The sequence below is a fragment of the Pseudopodoces humilis genome, chromosome 6 (genome assembly GCF_049639895.1).
Source record: "Pseudopodoces humilis isolate 2021_Gansu_Grassland_sample_001 chromosome 6, ASM4963989v1, whole genome shotgun sequence".
Classification (NCBI taxonomy): Eukaryota; Metazoa; Chordata; class Aves; order Passeriformes; family Paridae; genus Pseudopodoces; species Pseudopodoces humilis.
The window spans coordinates 48,221,169-48,239,727 of record NC_142205.1 but is presented as its reverse complement, the minus strand read 5'-3'; the positions used below and the strand labels follow the sequence as shown (position 1 = coordinate 48,239,727).

The window sequence follows — 18,559 nt, the reverse complement described above, 5'->3', positions numbered from 1 at the left end:
ATTTCACTCAAGTTTAAATAGGCAAGCTTCCCATTACAGCTTTAGCATAATTACCAAAGTTCCTTCTCCAAACTCCTCTTTTTTCAAAAATAAGCTGTCCAGCTTCTCCTGCAATGAACGGTTCTCTTGTGTAAGGAAAATGATTTGTTCCTTTTGCACCTGAAGCTGATCACTTTCTCTACAGCTATTACTTTCCAATTTCTCCTCAGCAAGCTGATCTCTCTCTGATGTGATGATTTTAATTTCTTCTGTCATTTCTGAGATCTGTTAAAAAACACACAAAGACAGCCTTTTCATCAATTCAATATAAAATTAAATGCCCAAGTTATGTTTAATTCACTCTTCTACAGTATTTATAACAGCCTTCTGCAGTATGCTGGGATATGAGCTGCCACTGACAATCATGTGTTACACTTCTCATTGGGACTATTATAAATCATGAAATTATTTATATTTTGAATATAAATCAGCCTCATTTCTACACTTAAGTAACACTCATCTCCTCTTCCATTTCCCATCCAATGCCACCACTGAAATTCACAACCACGGGGCACACAGGTTAAGCAAAGTTTTATTAAACTGTACATTACGCTTTGAAGCTCTACAGAAACAGCAGCAGCTGGTAAAGACTTGGATTAGCCAGTACTGTTTTCTTGCCCACCTGTTATTACCAAGGGCCTAGAAAGCTTTTTAAGGACACGCAGAAGAGACTAAAGCAGATTAACTGGGCTTGTTTTAATTACTGCATGAAGTTTTACCTGTATTTGGAGTTCTTTAATGGTTTTCCCTAATGCCTCTTCAACACTCAGAATCTGAGATTCTTTTTCAGAAATCGTTTTTTCCAACTTCTTGACAGTTTTCTGGGATTCCTGCAGAGAACTTTGTGTATTTCTCAGATCTTCATGTGCCAAGATGTTCTTTAGAATACAAGAGAGAAAATCCACAAAGAAAATACATATATTTTGTAATATCGGTAAGCATTCCTTGATTAAAAACATCATACTCCTATGTTCTCCTAAACATTTTAATACAGTTTATAAGTCTTTCTCCTAACATGTATGGTCTGTTTCAAAAAATGCAAAATTCCTACCATTGAAACAGTGTCTTTTATATCCTCTCTGAGTTGCTCTGCCTCAGCTTGGAGAGTCTCCCCTTTTTGCTTCAGGTCATCTCTTTCCTGGATTAGAATTTTTATTTCTTCCCGACATTCTGTAAGCTGCTGCAAAACTGCCTGGATCTCCAGATCTTCGGCCTCCTGTCTCACTTCATTAATCCTTTCTTCCTCTTTTAATTGCTCCATTTCATTTAACTTCTGCTGAGTCCGAATAAGATTTTCTCTTAGCTCAAGAAGTTGGTTTTGCTCTGCTGTTTTTTCTTCCAGTTCTTTCATTTTGCTAGAGAGCTTAAGGTTGCAAAGGAAAAGGACAGACACTTTCATTGTAATGCAGAACTCCATTATATGGACATGTTCTCTCAGATTCTTTTATGACCTTAGAAATGACAAAAGATGCTAGCTAGCAAGTTTGTAATTTCTCTTTAAGTCACAGCTTATACTCTTGCCCACAATAAATAAGCATTTGTTTATGGAACCTTCCTGTGATGGCTCCTTAGCAGAGAAGTCTTTCTAAAACATAGCACTAAAACATACATGTGAAACTGCAGCATAGTTTAGGAATTATCAAACCCATAGGTGGAATATGACAGCTGGAGCACTGCCCAAAGCTTTGTCAAAAATATGTATGTTTAACTTACTTTTCTTTTTAAAATTCTTTATATTTATTTTTTCATTCTAGTGGCCAATTTCTGTGGCGATTCTCTTTTTTGGATGAAACCTTCTAAAAGGTCTCCAGTTGCTAATCAGGAAACTTTGTTTCTATGATTTTATATAGAGTAAGTGAGAGCAGCACTGATGGGAAAAAAAAACTTACATAATAAAGATATTTCTTAAGAATGGAGAAAAAAAAATTAAATGGTCAATTACAGAATAATCTGGAGCAAGATGTATTTCTTTGCCTACAAAAAGAGACCATTGAGCTGACCAATCCTTCGATATACTCCTGGCACACAAAAAGTAATACCCACTCATGCCAGAGGAAGTCAGTGGTATTGCCATTTACGCCTTTAGGAGTATTTCTCCCAAAACTTTCTTTTTTAGAACTATGAATTAATTCCTCAAGTCTCATATGTAAAAAGGAGTAAGCTGACACTGACCTCTAATTTGACTTCATCTAAAATTGCTTTAGACTCTTGTGCTTCTTTAGATAGGCATTCTATTTGGAGCTTCATTTGTTCATTGGTTTCTGATGCAGCTATGTATTTTTTTTCTATTTCTTCATGGAGTTTTTTAAGTGCTACATATTCCTCATCAGACTTCACATACTTCAGTTGTGCATCTGTCAGATTATCTTTTGATTTTTCAATTTCTTCAGACATATGTTTAAGTCTCATTTCATTATGAGATACTTCAGAAAGCAGCTTTTCATTTTCCAATTTTAATAAGCACAACTCCTCACATTTTTCAAGAATCTGCAGACAGAAAAACAATATTAATATATAGTGGTTTCTAAATCATTATTTGTCAAAACTACATAATACAAAACAGGCACATGTGAAAATACAGGAAATAAAGCGCAGACAAACATACACCACAATACATTGGGTTTTGCTGTGTTGGGAGGGAATCATCTAGAAAAGACACTTTAAAAGATAAGGAAGGCAGTCAAGCCCCTTCCCTGAAATCCTTCTTCTAACACTTTAGATCTTCTTCAATAGTTCCTACCTTTGAGCTAAGACTGGACTCCTAAACTGAATATTCACATGTACCAATACTTTATGATACTGATGCCTTGGACTAGCTACCTAGAACAGAGGCTAGACAGAGTTGGACAATAAAGTAGGTATTTATTAAAAGGCCTTCAAAGGGCACCTTGGGCAGTGCAAAAGCCTGGCAGAGGCTACACCCAAGATGCACAACAGTCACAGGTTTTCTCAGATCTCAGATGGATATAAATTTGGTCTATTTGCGCATCAGAGGTTAATTGTCCAATTATATCTTCAAGTAATGAAGTCACATTCCCCTGGTTTGCTTCTCTCCTACCCGCCATTCACTTTTGTTTATGCTTTCCAGGGCCTGAGGCAAATGGTGTGACCTTGGTTCCCAGGCCCAGAAGGATTGTTTAGTCTGACCCAAATATGAAGAAAGCTAACTAGCATTTTATATACAGTTCAGAGTTATACACTAATGCAGTCCAGAATCTGAAAAATATAAAAGCTAAAAATTTAAGGCATCAATACAGAGATGAAGTCATTAACATCTAATTACATTTTGTTGATTAGTGGAAGTAGACCCTTGGAGGGTTTGGAACTCTTTGCAAAGCATTAATAAGTTTGTAGATTACTTGCCCTGAATAATTTTCACTGCACATACTTAGTAGCAAGTGGTTCTTGCAACAAAGAAACCTAGAAAGTGTTTGCAAACAAACCCTTTAAAATATTTACAACATACCAAGTCTACTAACCCCTTACCTTCCACGAAATAAAAGTTTCCTAACAAGTTTTCCAGAATTTGCAAGGTAAATCTCTCATTTCTCAAGCAGAATTTTTGCTAAGGTATCTTGACATTTTTTTTTGGTCAGTTAGACCAAAAAATCGGTTTTAGAATAGTGTCCAGGATCAAACACCATTATATCTATACATTCAGTTGTCAGTGGTGACCATAGCAAATAGACATGCAAATGTTGGGCCAGAAAATCATGATTCATTATAGTAGTCAGTGACTAAACACACTGAACTAAACATAAACTTATTCCTAGGTACAAATATTAAATATCTGAGAAGCAACAATTTAACAAACTTAACTGTAAAGTCTCAGTTTGACACATGACAACTTTTGGCATTAAAACTTCATATCCAATAGGCCTCCATTAATACACTACCAGTGAAGTACAATACAAAACCAAGAAAAAAGGTTACTTTTTTTTTACCTCTTTCTTTTGCATCTCAACAGTAGTTGGTAGAGATTGAAATTCTGATAGCTCGTTTACTTGTTTTTGTAGAAGCTCATTCTCTTTCAAAGCATTTTCTAGTTCTCCTTTTAAGTCAGCTGCCTTTTTTTCCAGCTCCACATGAGAAAGCAAATCTAGAAAATTAAGTTTAGACTAATAAGCGAGTGCAAGAGTAAAAAAAAGCATGTTTTAAATTAAGCAGATTTATAATGCATTTGAGATGTCATATCTTTATAATTCCAGAAAAGTACAATTTACTGCTGCCAGCAAATAAAAAACTAAGCTCCTGGTCTGAATTCTGTCAGCATTTGTTAGGTTGATATCCAGTTAGGTTGATATCCAGTATATTTTAGAGTCTCTCCAACAATCTTCATTAACTTGACTGTGCAAAATGCAAAATATTCTGTAAGCTGCAATTTTCCAGAATGTTCAAGAAAGTGCTCAAATAGTTACTCCATGCCAGCAATACCAGATACTCTGGTATATTGCTTTATACTGACATCGTCTCCATCTATTGAGGAAGACAAGAGCCAAAGCTTTGCCTGTCCTCCCACTATTACAGGGAAAAGGGAGGAGAGGAGCAGTGGAAAGGCACCACCTGGAACAGTACCTTTTGGAACTTTACCCTCCATCAGTGAAGTTAGTCTTGAGTTTTCTTGAAATAAAAATTGCAGCTCTCTCTGCAAGTCAGCTTGCATTTTTCGGTAACTGGTTTTTCCCGCTTCTATTTGGCTTTGATATAATTGAACATCCTTTTGCATTTGGTTGTGGTTATTTAAGAGTTCATTCTTCAGGAAAACAATACAACACACAAGTCACACACAGAATAAAAGTCTATGTACTTGACATTTAAATAATGCATCTGGTACATTTTCTGTTGTCACTCTGACCAGCTTGACCTTGACACATATGGCAGAATAAGGCACAACTTAACTACATTCCTGTCAGAGTTCTCTAACAAAACATGCCTTAGAGGCATGGCCATATGGCAGGGCCATAACTGCTACTACTATTTTGTCTTTACTCTTTCAAAGCTCAAAGTCAGCTCCATCCCATTTCTGAGTCCTCATCTCTTATCCTCCTTTGTTCTCTGGTAAAATTAGGTCTGCAGTATTATGTTCTAATAATGCCCTAAAGACTGCTGCTTTGGTCTCTCTTGCTCCTGGTAAACCTAAAACTAACAACCCACTCCTATGGGAAAAGCCTTCACTTTGTTTTTATCTCTTTCCTGGAGACCTATTTTCCACAAATGGCATAATAAAAGTTACTTGCCATCTTCTCCTTCAACTCCAAATTTTCACTTCTGAGAAAAGCAGATTCCTTTTTGGCATCCAAGGCTATGGCTTCGCTATCTAAGAAGGATTTATTCAGCTGCTGAATTTCTTCAATCAGTTTATCAGAATCTCCCTGAAAAAGACAACACTCAAAGAAGTGAAAAACTATAGAGCCATAATAAAGCAAATGTGTTCATTTTAATGTGGTAAAAATGTAAATGCAGGCTTAGAAAACTTTAAGAGAAAGAGTGGCAGGTTGTTTGAGAGATGGGATAAACAGCAGCATTTCTCATAGGTTGACTTCCCCAGAGTAATGCTGTATGATATGTAGTAATTAACATTTTAATCTTTGTAAAACAAAATTTCCCAGGATCGGAAGGGAAACATGTTCATCGTACCAAGGCTATGCCTAAGTTTAATCCAACTCAGAAAAAATAAAGTAATCTCTAAACTCAGTAAAACTCAAGTTTACCACTGAAAAAGATGTCTCCTTTTTTTCCACTCCTGCTTTTTGTAATTCTTCCACACGATTCTGTAATATTTTTATTTTGTTCTCTTTCTCTTTTAGCTGTTCCAGTTTGGCGTTTATTTCTGCCTAAAAGTTGGAGGAAAAAAAGGAGGAAAGAAGATTCTAGTAGTCAGTTTGGATTTTCAGGTTAGTATTTTTATCAAAACTTACACAGAAAGCATTCATGGTTTTTAGACATATCCTCCTCTTAGCTGGTAAGATTAACCCAAGCGCAATGATGTCTAGCTTGTCCTCAGCAGATATGGTATTTCATACAAGTCTTACTACTGTAAATTCATGGAGAGGCTCACCTCAAGTTCCTCATTGTACACTTCAGCATTTGAAACTAGATTCTTTAACTTGGTAATTTCATGCATTAGTTGAATCTGTGGAGCAGATTAAAGCAAAATTGCAGAGGATGTTAGAAAGCACCCACACCAGTAGTTTTAGTTGCCAACACCATGAAAACAAGCCAGGTCTATCTTGTGTTTTCTTTTTTATTAGTATATACTCACACATCTACTTAAACAGCTACAAAGCAAGATGCTGCATACTCTTTCAAAATGGATACATGAGATGCAGAGCTCTGTTTTAGCTTCCCCATAATTAGAAAGAAATCAAGTGCAATTTAATCTGCAATAGTTTTACAAGCAAGAGCAACGTGATCAAAGCAATTAATGCAGGAATTGTACTGATACGACACTTCAAATTCTAGTCATCTTAAGTAGCTTTTATGACACAGGGCAGATATTTATGATTTTATCTATTCAATAACAGGAATAAGAAGGTGCCAAAATGGAAGTAAAATAAGCCATGAACACATTTAGTGGCATTCTGTGAAAGAAGTCACAAGTAGAAGACCAGATAGAAATTGAAAAAGCTCCTTTCTTTTTGTCTTTGTTATAAAAGTTTTACAATAAGCACTCATCCACAAGTACTTATGTATAGTCACAAGCAAAGGTAAGAAAATGCAATCTGTAAATTTAAGATGAGTGCAAAGCTTTCAAACAGGCACCCTCCTGTGAGTATTCCTAAGCAGTTTACCTATAAAAACCGATATATTTCATCTAATATATTTGGTGAAATATGTGGCCTTTCAGTATTGCTATAATTAATCTACTACATGGCTATCAATAAATGCTTCCATTTTATGAACTGTCTTCAGATATCTGAAAACAAATCATTCAAAAAGCAATTCTTGCAATATAAACTACTTTAGACATTACATTTGTTATTAGACACTAAAAAACTGCAGGAAAACTCTAACTTAGGATTTGTTAAAAATTAGCTAGGGAAGATAGCACATTCAGTCTAGCATACAAAGGGTCTTCTAAAAAGAATCTTAAATACAAGGTAAATGGTAATATTTTATGGATCCATTTACTTGAAGATCCATAGATCATTGCAAGGGAACACAATGCAAATAAGCACTGGCATTGTTAAATTGTTACCTGAAATAAAAATGCAAAAGGATGTAACAAACTTCAAACTGGTGTCATGATCAGAAGATATTACACAATAATGTCCAGCAAAGGTATCAGGAAAGAAATGGAATAATACATCCACGTCCCAGTACCTCAAGTTACTGGTTTTGTTGGTTTGTTTTTTTTTTTTGCCATAACTTATTTCACAGTCTAGCCTTTAGGCAGGGTAGAACCTAATACAAGTAGTAAGTATTTTATACTACAGAATCAGAGCATAAACATTTGGACAAACAAGTAACATCTCCAGTAACCACACAAAGAGGTAAAGAGAACTGAAACTCAGCATTTCCTATATTCTAAGTTATCCAATAGGTAACTCCACATTTTTGTGACTTCCTGGCACAAAATACAATGTTTTGCTTTTACCATTACTATTCCAAGTATTATTTTAAAATAATTTCATGACTAAGCTAAATAGTATGTTAAAAGGTAATGCTTATGTAGTCCGTGGATTACCAAAATGAGCTATCTTTGAAGTAAGACAAGATCTTTCGCACAAGAAATACGGGAAATATGGTTTAGCTACCTTACTTTAACTTCAAAACAGGTCTAAATGTATATAAACAGCAAAACAACTGCCTCACAGAAATTTAGACTGAAATTCAGATCACATATTTATAAAAATAGCATACAGATACTTATATACACATAAATACATGTTTAACCAGGCTTCAGTACGTAACTGTCCAAAAATTTGTCTGAATTCTACACTCCAAGTAAATCCAGTTTAAATCCTGGGTTCATTCATTCTGTTGTTGACTTTAGCTTATAACACCATCTGCTTGTGAATCAACATTCAAGGCTACGTACACTGAAAGCAATTGAGCATTGAGAATTTGCATCTCTCTATTTCAATGCACCTTACCTCATGATCTTTTTGTGTTTGCTTTTCCAGTGCTTCAAATTCATCTATTTCTGTTTTTTCCTTCAGTTTCTCTTTCATTTCATTTATTTCTGACTTCAACTGCTCATTTTCCAGCACTAGGTTATTGAAGTTTGCTTGCAGGATGTTGACCTCATTTACAGCGATGTCCTAAAGAAGCAGCAAAAGAAACTTTAGAAGCTGTTTCTGTAATGTCGGCCTTATTTCTAGAAAATTCAGAACAGACCTACCTTTTCTAGTGCTAATGCTTCACAGAGTTGCACAGATTCTTCAAAGTCTTTCTGGGTCTAGAAAAACATTCTCAGTTAGCAGAGCTACAAGATCAAGCAAGCTGAACATTATATTCCTTGACGCTTGTCTTTCCACAGCTAGCCCTGTTTAAAGACCAAAGTTTAGGTCTGGATCATTTGCCACAAACCCATAGAAGCACAGAACCATACTACAACTTGACAGAGATGTCCAAGAGACTTTCTAGCCAGTTTCAATAATTCTGCAGACACAGAATACTGGTGTTCTACAGAAGAGTAAGGTAAATCTTACTGAGAAGCATGTTATGGATATGCACAGTATCAGAAAGTCAAAATGGATTATGATGTTACCCAATTCATGTTTGGACCAGCAATCCATTCTGCTTCTGAAACTTGATCAGGAACCATCAGGATAGTGCTGTCATACTCAGAATTCTCTAAGGTAGCTGAAAAGAAAGGGATATTAACAAAAGTACCAGTCAATTTAAAACTGAGCATCAAGAATTTTCTCCTAAAATAATTTTACCACATTGGAAACAATCGTTCAATGGCAAAAAACACAGCACACTGAGTAAGACTTATGACTCATGATCTTCTGTTATAAAAGGGAGCACCACCAAAGTCCAGTCCCTATACTTATGCTGATGACCTTATCACAAGTTAATGAAGTCTAAACCAAATCCTGAATATATACTTAACTACAGACTAGGAAAAGTTTGAGTGTCAAGGAAAGAACCACTCAACAGTAACCTACAAGATTTAAGGAGAAAAAAGCACCCCACCCCCATACAGAAAAAAAAGCCCAGAACAATTAACCTGCAAGCAAATACGTTTGACAGGAGAGGTAATAAGGATGAAAGATGTAAATCAGCAACAATACTGCTAAATTGTACTCTTGACTTCAGTTCAATTTTCTTAGAAAAATTTCTTTTACAATTTTCAGTTCACTCCTCTTATGAATCCTTAAATTTCTCTGTCTCAATCTGATCTTTGAATAATTACTTCCTATTCTTGTTGAGGATTTGGGGATTTTACACACACACCTCACCATTTTTGGGGAGAGAACATGGGTTGAAATGGGTAGTCTGTGTTGAAGAACACTTTCCCAAAAAACTATGGGGTGTGGGTAGGCTGCATGGCAAGTGTTTGTAGACCCTGCCACTTACCTCAAAGCTCTCCCCTTCAGTTTTAAGAAATTAAAAGCTCAACATCCAGGGAAGTTGGGATGGTAGAAGCACTTTCATTGAAAGGTGTTTACAGGAACATTGGGAGTCTTGTTAATTTGTTTTTTAATTTGTGCTATCAAAGGATCAAAATGTAATTTGCAAAATATAATGCAATGCTTGCAAAGTTTTTACCAAGAATTTCACAGAAAATGAAATAGACCATAGAACAGTCATTGGATAACCATAGAACAGCGTTGGAAAGGACATCAAAGACCATCTAGTTACTTACAATCCTCCGCATCTCCTACTGATGGCAGAGACAACTTCATTTTTTTTGTTTCAGTCGGCATTGCATTTTCAAAGTCTTCAAAAAAGTTCACATTTGCCTGGTTTATTTTACCAGGAGCCCAAGTAACTCTTCTTCTTCTCTTGGCCTTTAAAAAAGGATTTACAGAAAAAGTGATAAAACCAAACCACTAGGTAAAGAGTAAATGCTGGCTCAGGCTAGTTCTGTATCAGTACCTGTATCAGCAGTTACTATACAGTATTTTGCAGTTTCCTCAAAATTACTTGGAAAGCAAAAAAGTCCCTGCAGTCTGTTCACCACAAGGAAATACTGACAGTCAGAAGTTAATTAAAAAGTTAGCCCTTTAAAAATATGAAAAAAAAAAAAAGGTGAAAATTTCCCTATGTATTTAATGTTACCTTTTGCAAAGTATTTCAGAGTTATCAGGCAAGATCTGGAACAGGTGCTTACTTTAACATTCTGTTTTGAGGCAAAGGAAGCAGAAGTCACCAGCATCTCAGTTAAGTTTCGTATTCTGTCCTCCTGTACTTTTTGAAGGGAATTTTTTTCTTCCAACAGCTGGGCCAATTGGTCCTTTTCCATTGCATGAATCTGAGTTTTTGAAGACACCTTCCATAAAGAGAATATTAATCAAACTGGTGTTTTAAGAACAGAAACTACTCCTAGAGAAAATACACAATTGCTGATACTTAAAAACAGCTACACACATATACTCTTAAGTCTGGAAGAGAAATCTTTAATCCTTACTAATGAAACTGAAGGAATTTAGCCTACAATTTGACTGCAGACTTAGTATTTGGAAGTGGTCCAAACTCCCAGAAACAATACAGCCTCAGGTTCTTTCAACTATAACTCGCTACCTGCTATCAAAGAAGACAGAAAACATACTCCCAAGCTCATGCCGCAAATTCATTATCATTAAAAATAAGAAATAATTTTTCTAAAAATTTTCTCTAAGGATATTTATAATTTGCAATAAAACATGCGCATTCTTTGATTTAATGCACTAGAACAGTATGTTCAGCATTGTTATTTTCCTGTGCTTTATGTTTAATCATCTGTGGTCTAACAAGACCTCCAAGATTGTTCCACAGCTCCATAGATTTTTAAGAAGGAAAAACATCAGAGACTACATTGTTTGGTGAGAAGTTGCTATTGTTCATTTTCTGAATGCACTTCCACCTATACATGACCTAAGTTTTGCCAGTGATACTCATGAAGTTGCAACTTCCCGAAACTCAAACTGAAGTTAGACATCGAGGCAGGAAATAATATGAAATTGGGATCTTTAACAGACATTTAATCACTTCTTAGATTAATTAATTATATTAATTGTTTCTTTTGATCAGTGAAGTGTGCTGTAAGGCATCACAAATTTCCATTTCTTAATTATGTTAACCTACTGATTATGTGTAGCCAATTAACAATTCTGTCAGTTGATCTCATTCAGCCTTAGCTTGCACACAGAGATGTTGACTACCATTAGGTGTTCTAGACTATTTATTCAGTTTCTATTCTCTCAACAAAAATGGCAGCTATCACTTTAAAGAGTTCATCTACTCCTCCAAATTTAACTGCTTTTGGTTTAAAATGGATGGTCTCCAAACAGCTATCAGTACTAACGACTGATTTATTTGAATTTATTACATACTTCCTCCAGCTGCTTTTTCAAATCCAGAATTTCTTTGCGGTATCTCTTCAGGAGGGCATCATCATCAAGTACTTCATTGACTTTTGGTGTATTCTTCATTCCTTTGGCTGTATTGGCAAACTGGAAGAACAGGCTTTCATGGGCAATAGTTGAAGAACAAAAATCTAAAAAGACTTATTTTATCCCATATTTCCCAACAGAATTAAAGGGAGAGTTTATTAGAAAAAGAACAGCATACAATAGGACACAAATATGTGAATTAGCTTATTTTTAATGTATTCTAAGCTTTGAAAAAGTTAAGTTTTCCTTGCTTGATATTAATACCTAAAACATGAAGCATAACATTTAAGTAAGAGCATCCCAAGTTGTTTTTTATTTAATAAAAAGCTCAAAAGATCATCTAAAAGGGAGACAATCCTACCTAAAGAAAATATACTGCTCATTAACAGTTCAATTCCTGTAGTGCCTAACATCTTGCGCTAGCAAAGACTTCTCTAACTATGTTTGGAAAAGGCAAACAAGACAAGAGTGGTTGTCTCCTGCCTGCAAAGTGAGAGAAGGAGCTTTGTTCCAACTTCCAAAAAACTCCAAGTAGACAACCTAGCACAAGGACTGGGAAAAGATGCTGTGTACAAAAAAATATTTCAAGTTCTGAGTTTACAGAAGTCCTTCAGAAGATTCAAGTCATTAAAGATCCAGCAGATGATGTTTTCCACCCCTCAAACCTGTCTACAATGACTAGTGCTGGAGAAGAGGTGAGAAGCTTTACCTGAAGAGTGCTGAGTGTCTCATCAAAAGAAACAGGAGTAATTGTACAAATAATAACTGTTTTAGCATTTCCTCCAAGGGAGTTCTGCAGAATTCGAGTCAGCTTGCTATCTCTGTAATTTATGAAGCTAATAAAAAAGAGGCAACAACAAAAAAATCAGATTTCTGCATAAACATGGTAAATATATTTTCTAGAGGTAATAGGTTATTTGAAACAGTTACCTACATAAGTTCATAAATAAAGGATTTTAATTTCTTAGTTTAGCAGTGATTTATCTTAGAACAGGTATAAAAACAGTGGCTTACCCAGAAGGGTCATCACAAAGTTTTTTGATAACTTGGCCCAGAATGAACAAGCTCCGATTTATATTGCAGCCTTCTTTCAGTCGAACACCTAGGTACCACACATTTTATCATTATTTTAAATTTCAAACAATATTAAGATACATTTTCAACCTGTCAAGGTTTTGTGCTACATTGTGCTCAGAGGGATTGATTGTACAAGAGTTAAACCTTAAGTGCCACAATGCCCTATTTACCCATCAGCAGGCTGTACCAAATCCTTTATGGTAGCCAAACTGCACTGAAATAAAACAGTAATCAAAAGTAAACATTTAGAACCTTTACACAATAAGCACCTGAGCCCATAAGAATTACAATTTTGCTTCCTGTTTAAATTTTGCAAATGCCCACATTTACACATATAACAAACCAGTCTTAGATACAAGTTTTAGGTTAGTAATTCTTTGTAAGAGAGACTTACTTGTGTCCCTCTCAGATCACTTTATTGTGATCAAGGCACTTTGGTGCAGCTTCATGCTGTCACTATTAACAGACAAGCTTCCTCTGAACTGAAGAGTAAGCCATCTTTTCACTCTTCACCTTTACACACAAGTCCCTAAAAAGCTTCTTGTGATTTTGTTATTACAAGCGCACCTTCACTGAGTCACCTCCATTCTATTAGTTCAGTGGAGGACTGTTGCTGGGTCTGCAATTCTAGAAAAGGCATATTACTACTTAACTGTTTGCACTTCACAGCATTTACAGTCTTTTCCTGAGTAGATCCTGTCCTACCAAGGGGAAAAGGCCTTATTTATAAACAATAAATAACACAATAGCACATGGATCAAATTATTTCCTTTCTGTCATAGTTTCTCATAAGGGTTAATTAACAGAAGTTGTTGTCAGTGGAGCCTCATTTAACACTCACCTTCAGATCCTGTTTGACTAGCTCTTTCACTGCCTGCCAGATCTACCAGGTTCTGCAAATTCATTAAATATTTCACAGGTTAGTTCTGAGGCAATTTAATTTAAGTCGTCATAATTCTAAATCTCTGCTAAGAATTCCATAAACTAAATTTAAACTTCAAGGAAAAAAAAAAAAAAAAGCAAAGGGTCTGTCATTACTGGAATTAATGCACAGCTACTATACACAACCAGTATTTTCAAATATTGATACACAAAGGTGTGGGGTAAGTTTGTATGAACTCTATTATTCCACCCCAAAAAGTGTTTCAAACTCGCCTCTCCCCTCAGTCATAAGAAGATAAACACAGTTTCTCAATACAGAAGTGTTAACTACTAATTTCAGCTGTAGGAATCTTTCATGGGAAAGAGGCTAGGTAAGATTATCTGGTGTCCTGTCCAAAGCTGGCTGTATATCTCTCCTTGCCTGTCATTGTGGAGATAAGGAAAAGAAATGAACTACTAGAGGAAAAACCTCTGGGTTTTGAACCTAGTTCAAAGCCAACTAGAACATTATGGCATCCCATAATGATTTGCCTGAGCAAGTAACCCTCAGTTTAGTGCTTCAGAGGAGTAAAATCCTGTACTAACTCCACTGAACAGCAACAGACCAAGAGGGCCAAAATCCCTCTCCCCTCACCCCTGCTACTCGTGGTTAATCTAAAGTCATTTGGAACTGAGATGGGGCGGAGGGGGTGGTGTAGGAAGAGCGGATACCAGAAGTTATGGTAAGCACAAAAAGCATGCGTTACTTTATTGAGATATTGCATGAGCAGCACCTACATTCAGCGCTTTTTCATGCGAAACCAGGACAGAAGGCTCTTTCCACAATGCATGTGAATAACTTAATGCTATTTCTAATTCTGAGTAAGAGTGCTCATCAGATTTTAACATTGTTTCACAAAGCAAAAGCAAAATAGTTTCACATTGGTTCCATTCCTGCAGTTGTTTCAGATAATTTTCTGAGATTCAAGGAAAGGCCATAGAAAAGGTTTCTGAAACCTTAATATTTCCCTAGAGATGTCCAATGGTATTCCCCCCAGTTTACAGTATTTCATATACCAGTAATCCACCAAAAACATGCTAAGTGGGGTTACTTCTGGAAAAAAACCCAATCTTTTGGCCATTGCAGATGTAGGCCATATGTTATTTTAACAACAGCTAAATTTGAGGATAAGGGAAGTCTTAAGGTTACCCATTCTACAAGGTATTTCACAGGACTTGTCAATTGTCAGGAACAATTGTAAGGAAGATATATTTAACAAAATGCAAGAGCTCTCTGACATAGTCCTTTATGCTCCTAGAAGATCATGACACTCCCCAGTCCAGCATGAATAATTCTCATGTAGAATTCCCTCTGGTGGGAACATCTTCTCTAGATAATGCCACAGGAGTCTCCCTCTATACTTAAGAAACATCTGTCAGAGTTAACAACAAAGAATTCTTGTAAGTCATTATGAAGTACCATTAGTGTCTCAAACAACCAGTAACAGTAAATTCTCTAGTTAAGCTGTACCCCATATTAAATAGACATTTACCAAGTGGGAAACCATGACTGCTCCATCACAGTTTGCATTTGCAAGGTCACTTCGTTCTCTGCTTTCAATGATCTAGAAATGCAATGAAGTACAATGAAGTTTTTGTTACTTTGAAAACAATAAAACCACTCCCAGTAGTGAAACAGTTTTTACCATTCTGAAGATAGTGTGAGAACGGCTGCTGTGTTCATTCATTTTTGTTTCTCCATAATGGCGATTTCCTGTCAAAAACAGTATTAGAATACTTCTGCTTATCTGATAAACTGGGGATAAATAGACAAAAAGCACAATTTTAAAACTTCCTGAAAAACTTTGGTTTATGAATATAAACCAAAAGGGATACTCCATGGTTCTAAATATACCTGATTAACCAACACTTTTTTAAGCTAACAGCTGACATTGTCTAAATACTTACTTTCTCCTTTTTTGATCCATTCCATAACTTGTTCTGGGGAAACCACCACTTCTTCAATCAGATCTTCTACATATGTATTCCTCTATAGAATAAACAGAGTAATAAATTTTGCTGAACTCCAAAACACACTTCAGTACATAAAGTTAACTTTACCAGCAATTATTATGGCATTTATTCAACAGCTGAATGTCTTTTTACTCCAAATGCACGGCATGGGTAAAGTTTAGACTTTGACCACAATTGTGGCCCAAGAGCACAAGAATCAAACAACAGATTTAAAAAGTTTCCTAATGCTGAAGATACAATTACAGAGATTGTCGCAGAAAAGTTTTCTACTGGATGCTTCTGAGGGCGTTTTCTTCCCCAACTTCTTTTACTCCAAGCAGATACAATACTTAAACATAACAGCCACTTACATTAACATCCTCACGAATTCCCAGAGGCTTCTTTTTCCTATTATCGCAAAGCAAATCAGTAATTGTCTCATTGTAGATTTCCATGTAAGAAACCCTTAGCAGGAATTCTCTATCTGGAATCTAATGTTGAAAGGAAAAAAAAAAAACACCAAAAAAACCAAATAAAAACCAGACTGATGGACATCTTTTAATGCAAGTATTCTTATATTGGAGATAAAGGTTTGAACATTGTTCCACAGATCTCTTTCTCTTCGGTCTTTCTGTACATTAGCATCTACCAATACAGAATAATTTTTCTTCTATCCCGCCTCTTTCCAGCTGCATTAATGGTATACCACTTCTAAAAGGTTACAAAATTAAGATAACCGTCCTACAGAAGCACGACAATAATTCTCCTACTGAAATGCCATTTCCATAACCAATTTCCTCCTGCTTAGGCTCCTTCCTCTCTGTATACCTTGTCTTCTCTCTTTGCTTGCTTAGATTTAGTTTGCTGCTTCTCCTTCTTCCCCTGCCTCCTTGGTAGAGAATGTTGTGGTGAGGAAAGGCAGCACAATGGACTCAAGGAAAATTTTCTTGCTTTTAGTTTACTTCTATAAACCCTCTAAGGGTACTCTGCACCTCCTTAAAGGAGCAGAGACCATTTCACTTCACTGGTAACAATTACCTGAAACTCTCAAGGCAGAAGCAAGCACTCTGTTTTGGAAATCAGTGTTTTAATGTACACTTTGTCCTTACTTTTATTAATATTGAGAATATTAATTATTACAAAAGAATTGGCAATTCTTTCATAAGCCTGAAATAAGTAAATATAGTGTCACATTCTTCCTGCTAAAAAGCAGTCTTTAACTGTTAATTTTTTAGACTTTTAAAATAGCAGAATAAACACAACGCTTCACATTATCTTATCTACCACATTAACAAGTGAGTACCTATTTTTATTTGTAATCAGTTTAATATATTTGGAGTATGTTTTGTTCATATTCCACACTTCACATGTTTTGCTCCTCAGTTATTTTCTGATTTGATTTCAACTAATAGAGTCCCATTAGCTTTTTGTTTGCAACACTCGTCTTTGCCAGGCTAGCAAAGTAACTGCAACATATAGTGCAGTATAAATTAATTTCCTTCATAAGACTCTTGATACTAAAATTAACTTTTATGTAACCATCACAAATATTACTAGTCCTTTCAGTCACTTCAATTTAATAGAATTACTCACCTCACAAATAATTTTGAACACATGTTGAATTGCCTTAGGGATAATGCCCATGGAATCTTCATTCCCCATCATTGTGTAAGTCTTCCCTGAAGCAGTCTGTCCATAAGCAAAAATCGTGCCTAGAAAGACAGTTAAGCTTTACAGACTATCTCTGAAATACATTACAAAAAGGATTTAAACACAGTTTTAAAACTTACCATTATAGCCTCGCACAGCTGACTGTATAATTGGAACAGCTACACCATCATACAACTGCTGAGTGTTGTCACTTGAGTGAAAGACACGATCTTGAAACAAAAAAAGATACAAAGCATGTGAATCCACTCTATTGCAAACCAAAACAAGCTGTCTTTTAGTATTCCTGACTTCAAATCCAGTAAATTTGCATAATTGTTTGTAGGTTAATTAAAATATAAATATAATTATAACATCACTAACACAAAGCTTTTAAAGTTTTCTTTTAAAATAAATATTAAACACAAAATCAAGAAAGACACAATGCACAGATGATAGACAAGTTAAAAAAAAACCCTAAGAATGATGAACAGTTAAATGGTCATCCCATTTAATCCCACAAAATTTTGGCTAATTTATCTACAAGGATGAAGCCTGACAGGACACGTTAATTGTTAAACTCCTAGCCTGGTGCATGCTTTCATTGAATCTGTATTTTGGGAAAAATATTTGCAGTGGCTACATTCATATTAACAAGTAAAGTCGACCAGTATGAGAAGACTCAAAGGGAGCCAGTTATGAGGATCCAACACTCACACTAGTCACTTCTAGGACTGTGTTCTCCCATAACCTTCTCCCTAAATGCTCTGGACTAGCCCTTGTTTAGTCCATTTGTAACTGGATTTCAGAGCAAACAAACATGTTCCAAAGCCACTATGGCATGAACCAGAACAGAGAAAGCAACGTCCCTCAGGAAGCTGATCTCAAAAGCGCATCCCAGTACTGCCTACACCAGAAATCCTGTGTCCCCCAATGACACTCCTTCGGAATTACGAAGCTGGGAGGCTTGGGGGGCATTTAAAGAAGCTCACGGCATTCACCACAGCCGACATGCTCATGAGTACAATAGCAAAGTTCCGCGTAAGCATCTAAGTAAAGCAATTGCTTTCGCATTCTTACCGTAACTAAATATTTTGGTACCATTCACGTCGGAAATAGTATTATTCTCACTTCTCCAGTGCAGGGACACTTTATCTCCTGAGGCATTTTCTCTAAAAGAAGAGACATTCTGTTACCTTTATTGGGCGAGGATTTTGCTCCCAAAACACGGCCCCTTACTTCGACCCCCTTTTCTCTCCGAGGGGTGCCAGCCCCTCGCTCCGGACCCCTCCCGTCCGCCTCCCTGCCCCAGGTGCGGGAGCACGGCAGCACCCAGGGGTGCGGAGGGAGCCTCCCCCTGCTGCCCGCCCGGCGGC

At 36.1% G+C, this 18,559-nt stretch overlaps 1 protein-coding gene across 4 annotated transcripts in view; it reads right to left on the bottom strand.

Annotated features, from left to right (window-relative positions):
• The window catches only part of CENPE (centromere protein E), a 38,069-nt gene that overhangs the window by 19,368 nt on the left and 142 nt on the right, over nucleotides 1-18,559 (bottom strand). For 3 of the 4 annotated variants that reach the window (XM_088056807.1, XM_088056810.1, XM_088056809.1), the window contains exons 2-26: nucleotides 18,264-18,355; nucleotides 17,327-17,416; nucleotides 17,130-17,248; nucleotides 15,908-16,027; nucleotides 15,492-15,573; nucleotides 15,230-15,297; nucleotides 15,077-15,148; nucleotides 13,504-13,555; nucleotides 12,600-12,687; nucleotides 12,295-12,421; nucleotides 11,526-11,645; nucleotides 10,325-10,483; nucleotides 9,857-10,001; nucleotides 8,753-8,847; nucleotides 8,384-8,440; nucleotides 8,136-8,303; nucleotides 6,098-6,172; nucleotides 5,751-5,873; nucleotides 5,277-5,411; nucleotides 4,615-4,792; nucleotides 3,984-4,138; nucleotides 2,212-2,526; nucleotides 1,091-1,402; nucleotides 759-917; nucleotides 55-264 (exon numbers count right to left, since the gene is read on the bottom strand). In XM_088056807.1, the coding sequence (XP_087912933.1) occupies nucleotides 55-264; nucleotides 759-917; nucleotides 1,091-1,402; nucleotides 2,212-2,526; nucleotides 3,984-4,138; nucleotides 4,615-4,792; nucleotides 5,277-5,411; nucleotides 5,751-5,873; nucleotides 6,098-6,172; nucleotides 8,136-8,303; nucleotides 8,384-8,440; nucleotides 8,753-8,847; nucleotides 9,857-10,001; nucleotides 10,325-10,483; nucleotides 11,526-11,645; nucleotides 12,295-12,421; nucleotides 12,600-12,687; nucleotides 13,504-13,555; nucleotides 15,077-15,148; nucleotides 15,230-15,297; nucleotides 15,492-15,573; nucleotides 15,908-16,027; nucleotides 17,130-17,248; nucleotides 17,327-17,416; nucleotides 18,264-18,355 (3,316 nt within the window). The remainder of the gene's footprint in view (nucleotides 1-54; nucleotides 265-758; nucleotides 918-1,090; nucleotides 1,403-2,211; nucleotides 2,527-3,983; nucleotides 4,139-4,614; nucleotides 4,793-5,276; nucleotides 5,412-5,750; nucleotides 5,874-6,097; nucleotides 6,173-8,135; nucleotides 8,304-8,383; nucleotides 8,441-8,752; nucleotides 8,848-9,856; nucleotides 10,002-10,324; nucleotides 10,484-11,525; nucleotides 11,646-12,294; nucleotides 12,422-12,599; nucleotides 12,688-13,503; nucleotides 13,556-15,076; nucleotides 15,149-15,229; nucleotides 15,298-15,491; nucleotides 15,574-15,907; nucleotides 16,028-17,129; nucleotides 17,249-17,326; nucleotides 17,417-18,263; nucleotides 18,356-18,559) is intronic. The other variant, XM_005517968.3, reaches the window with a different exon arrangement.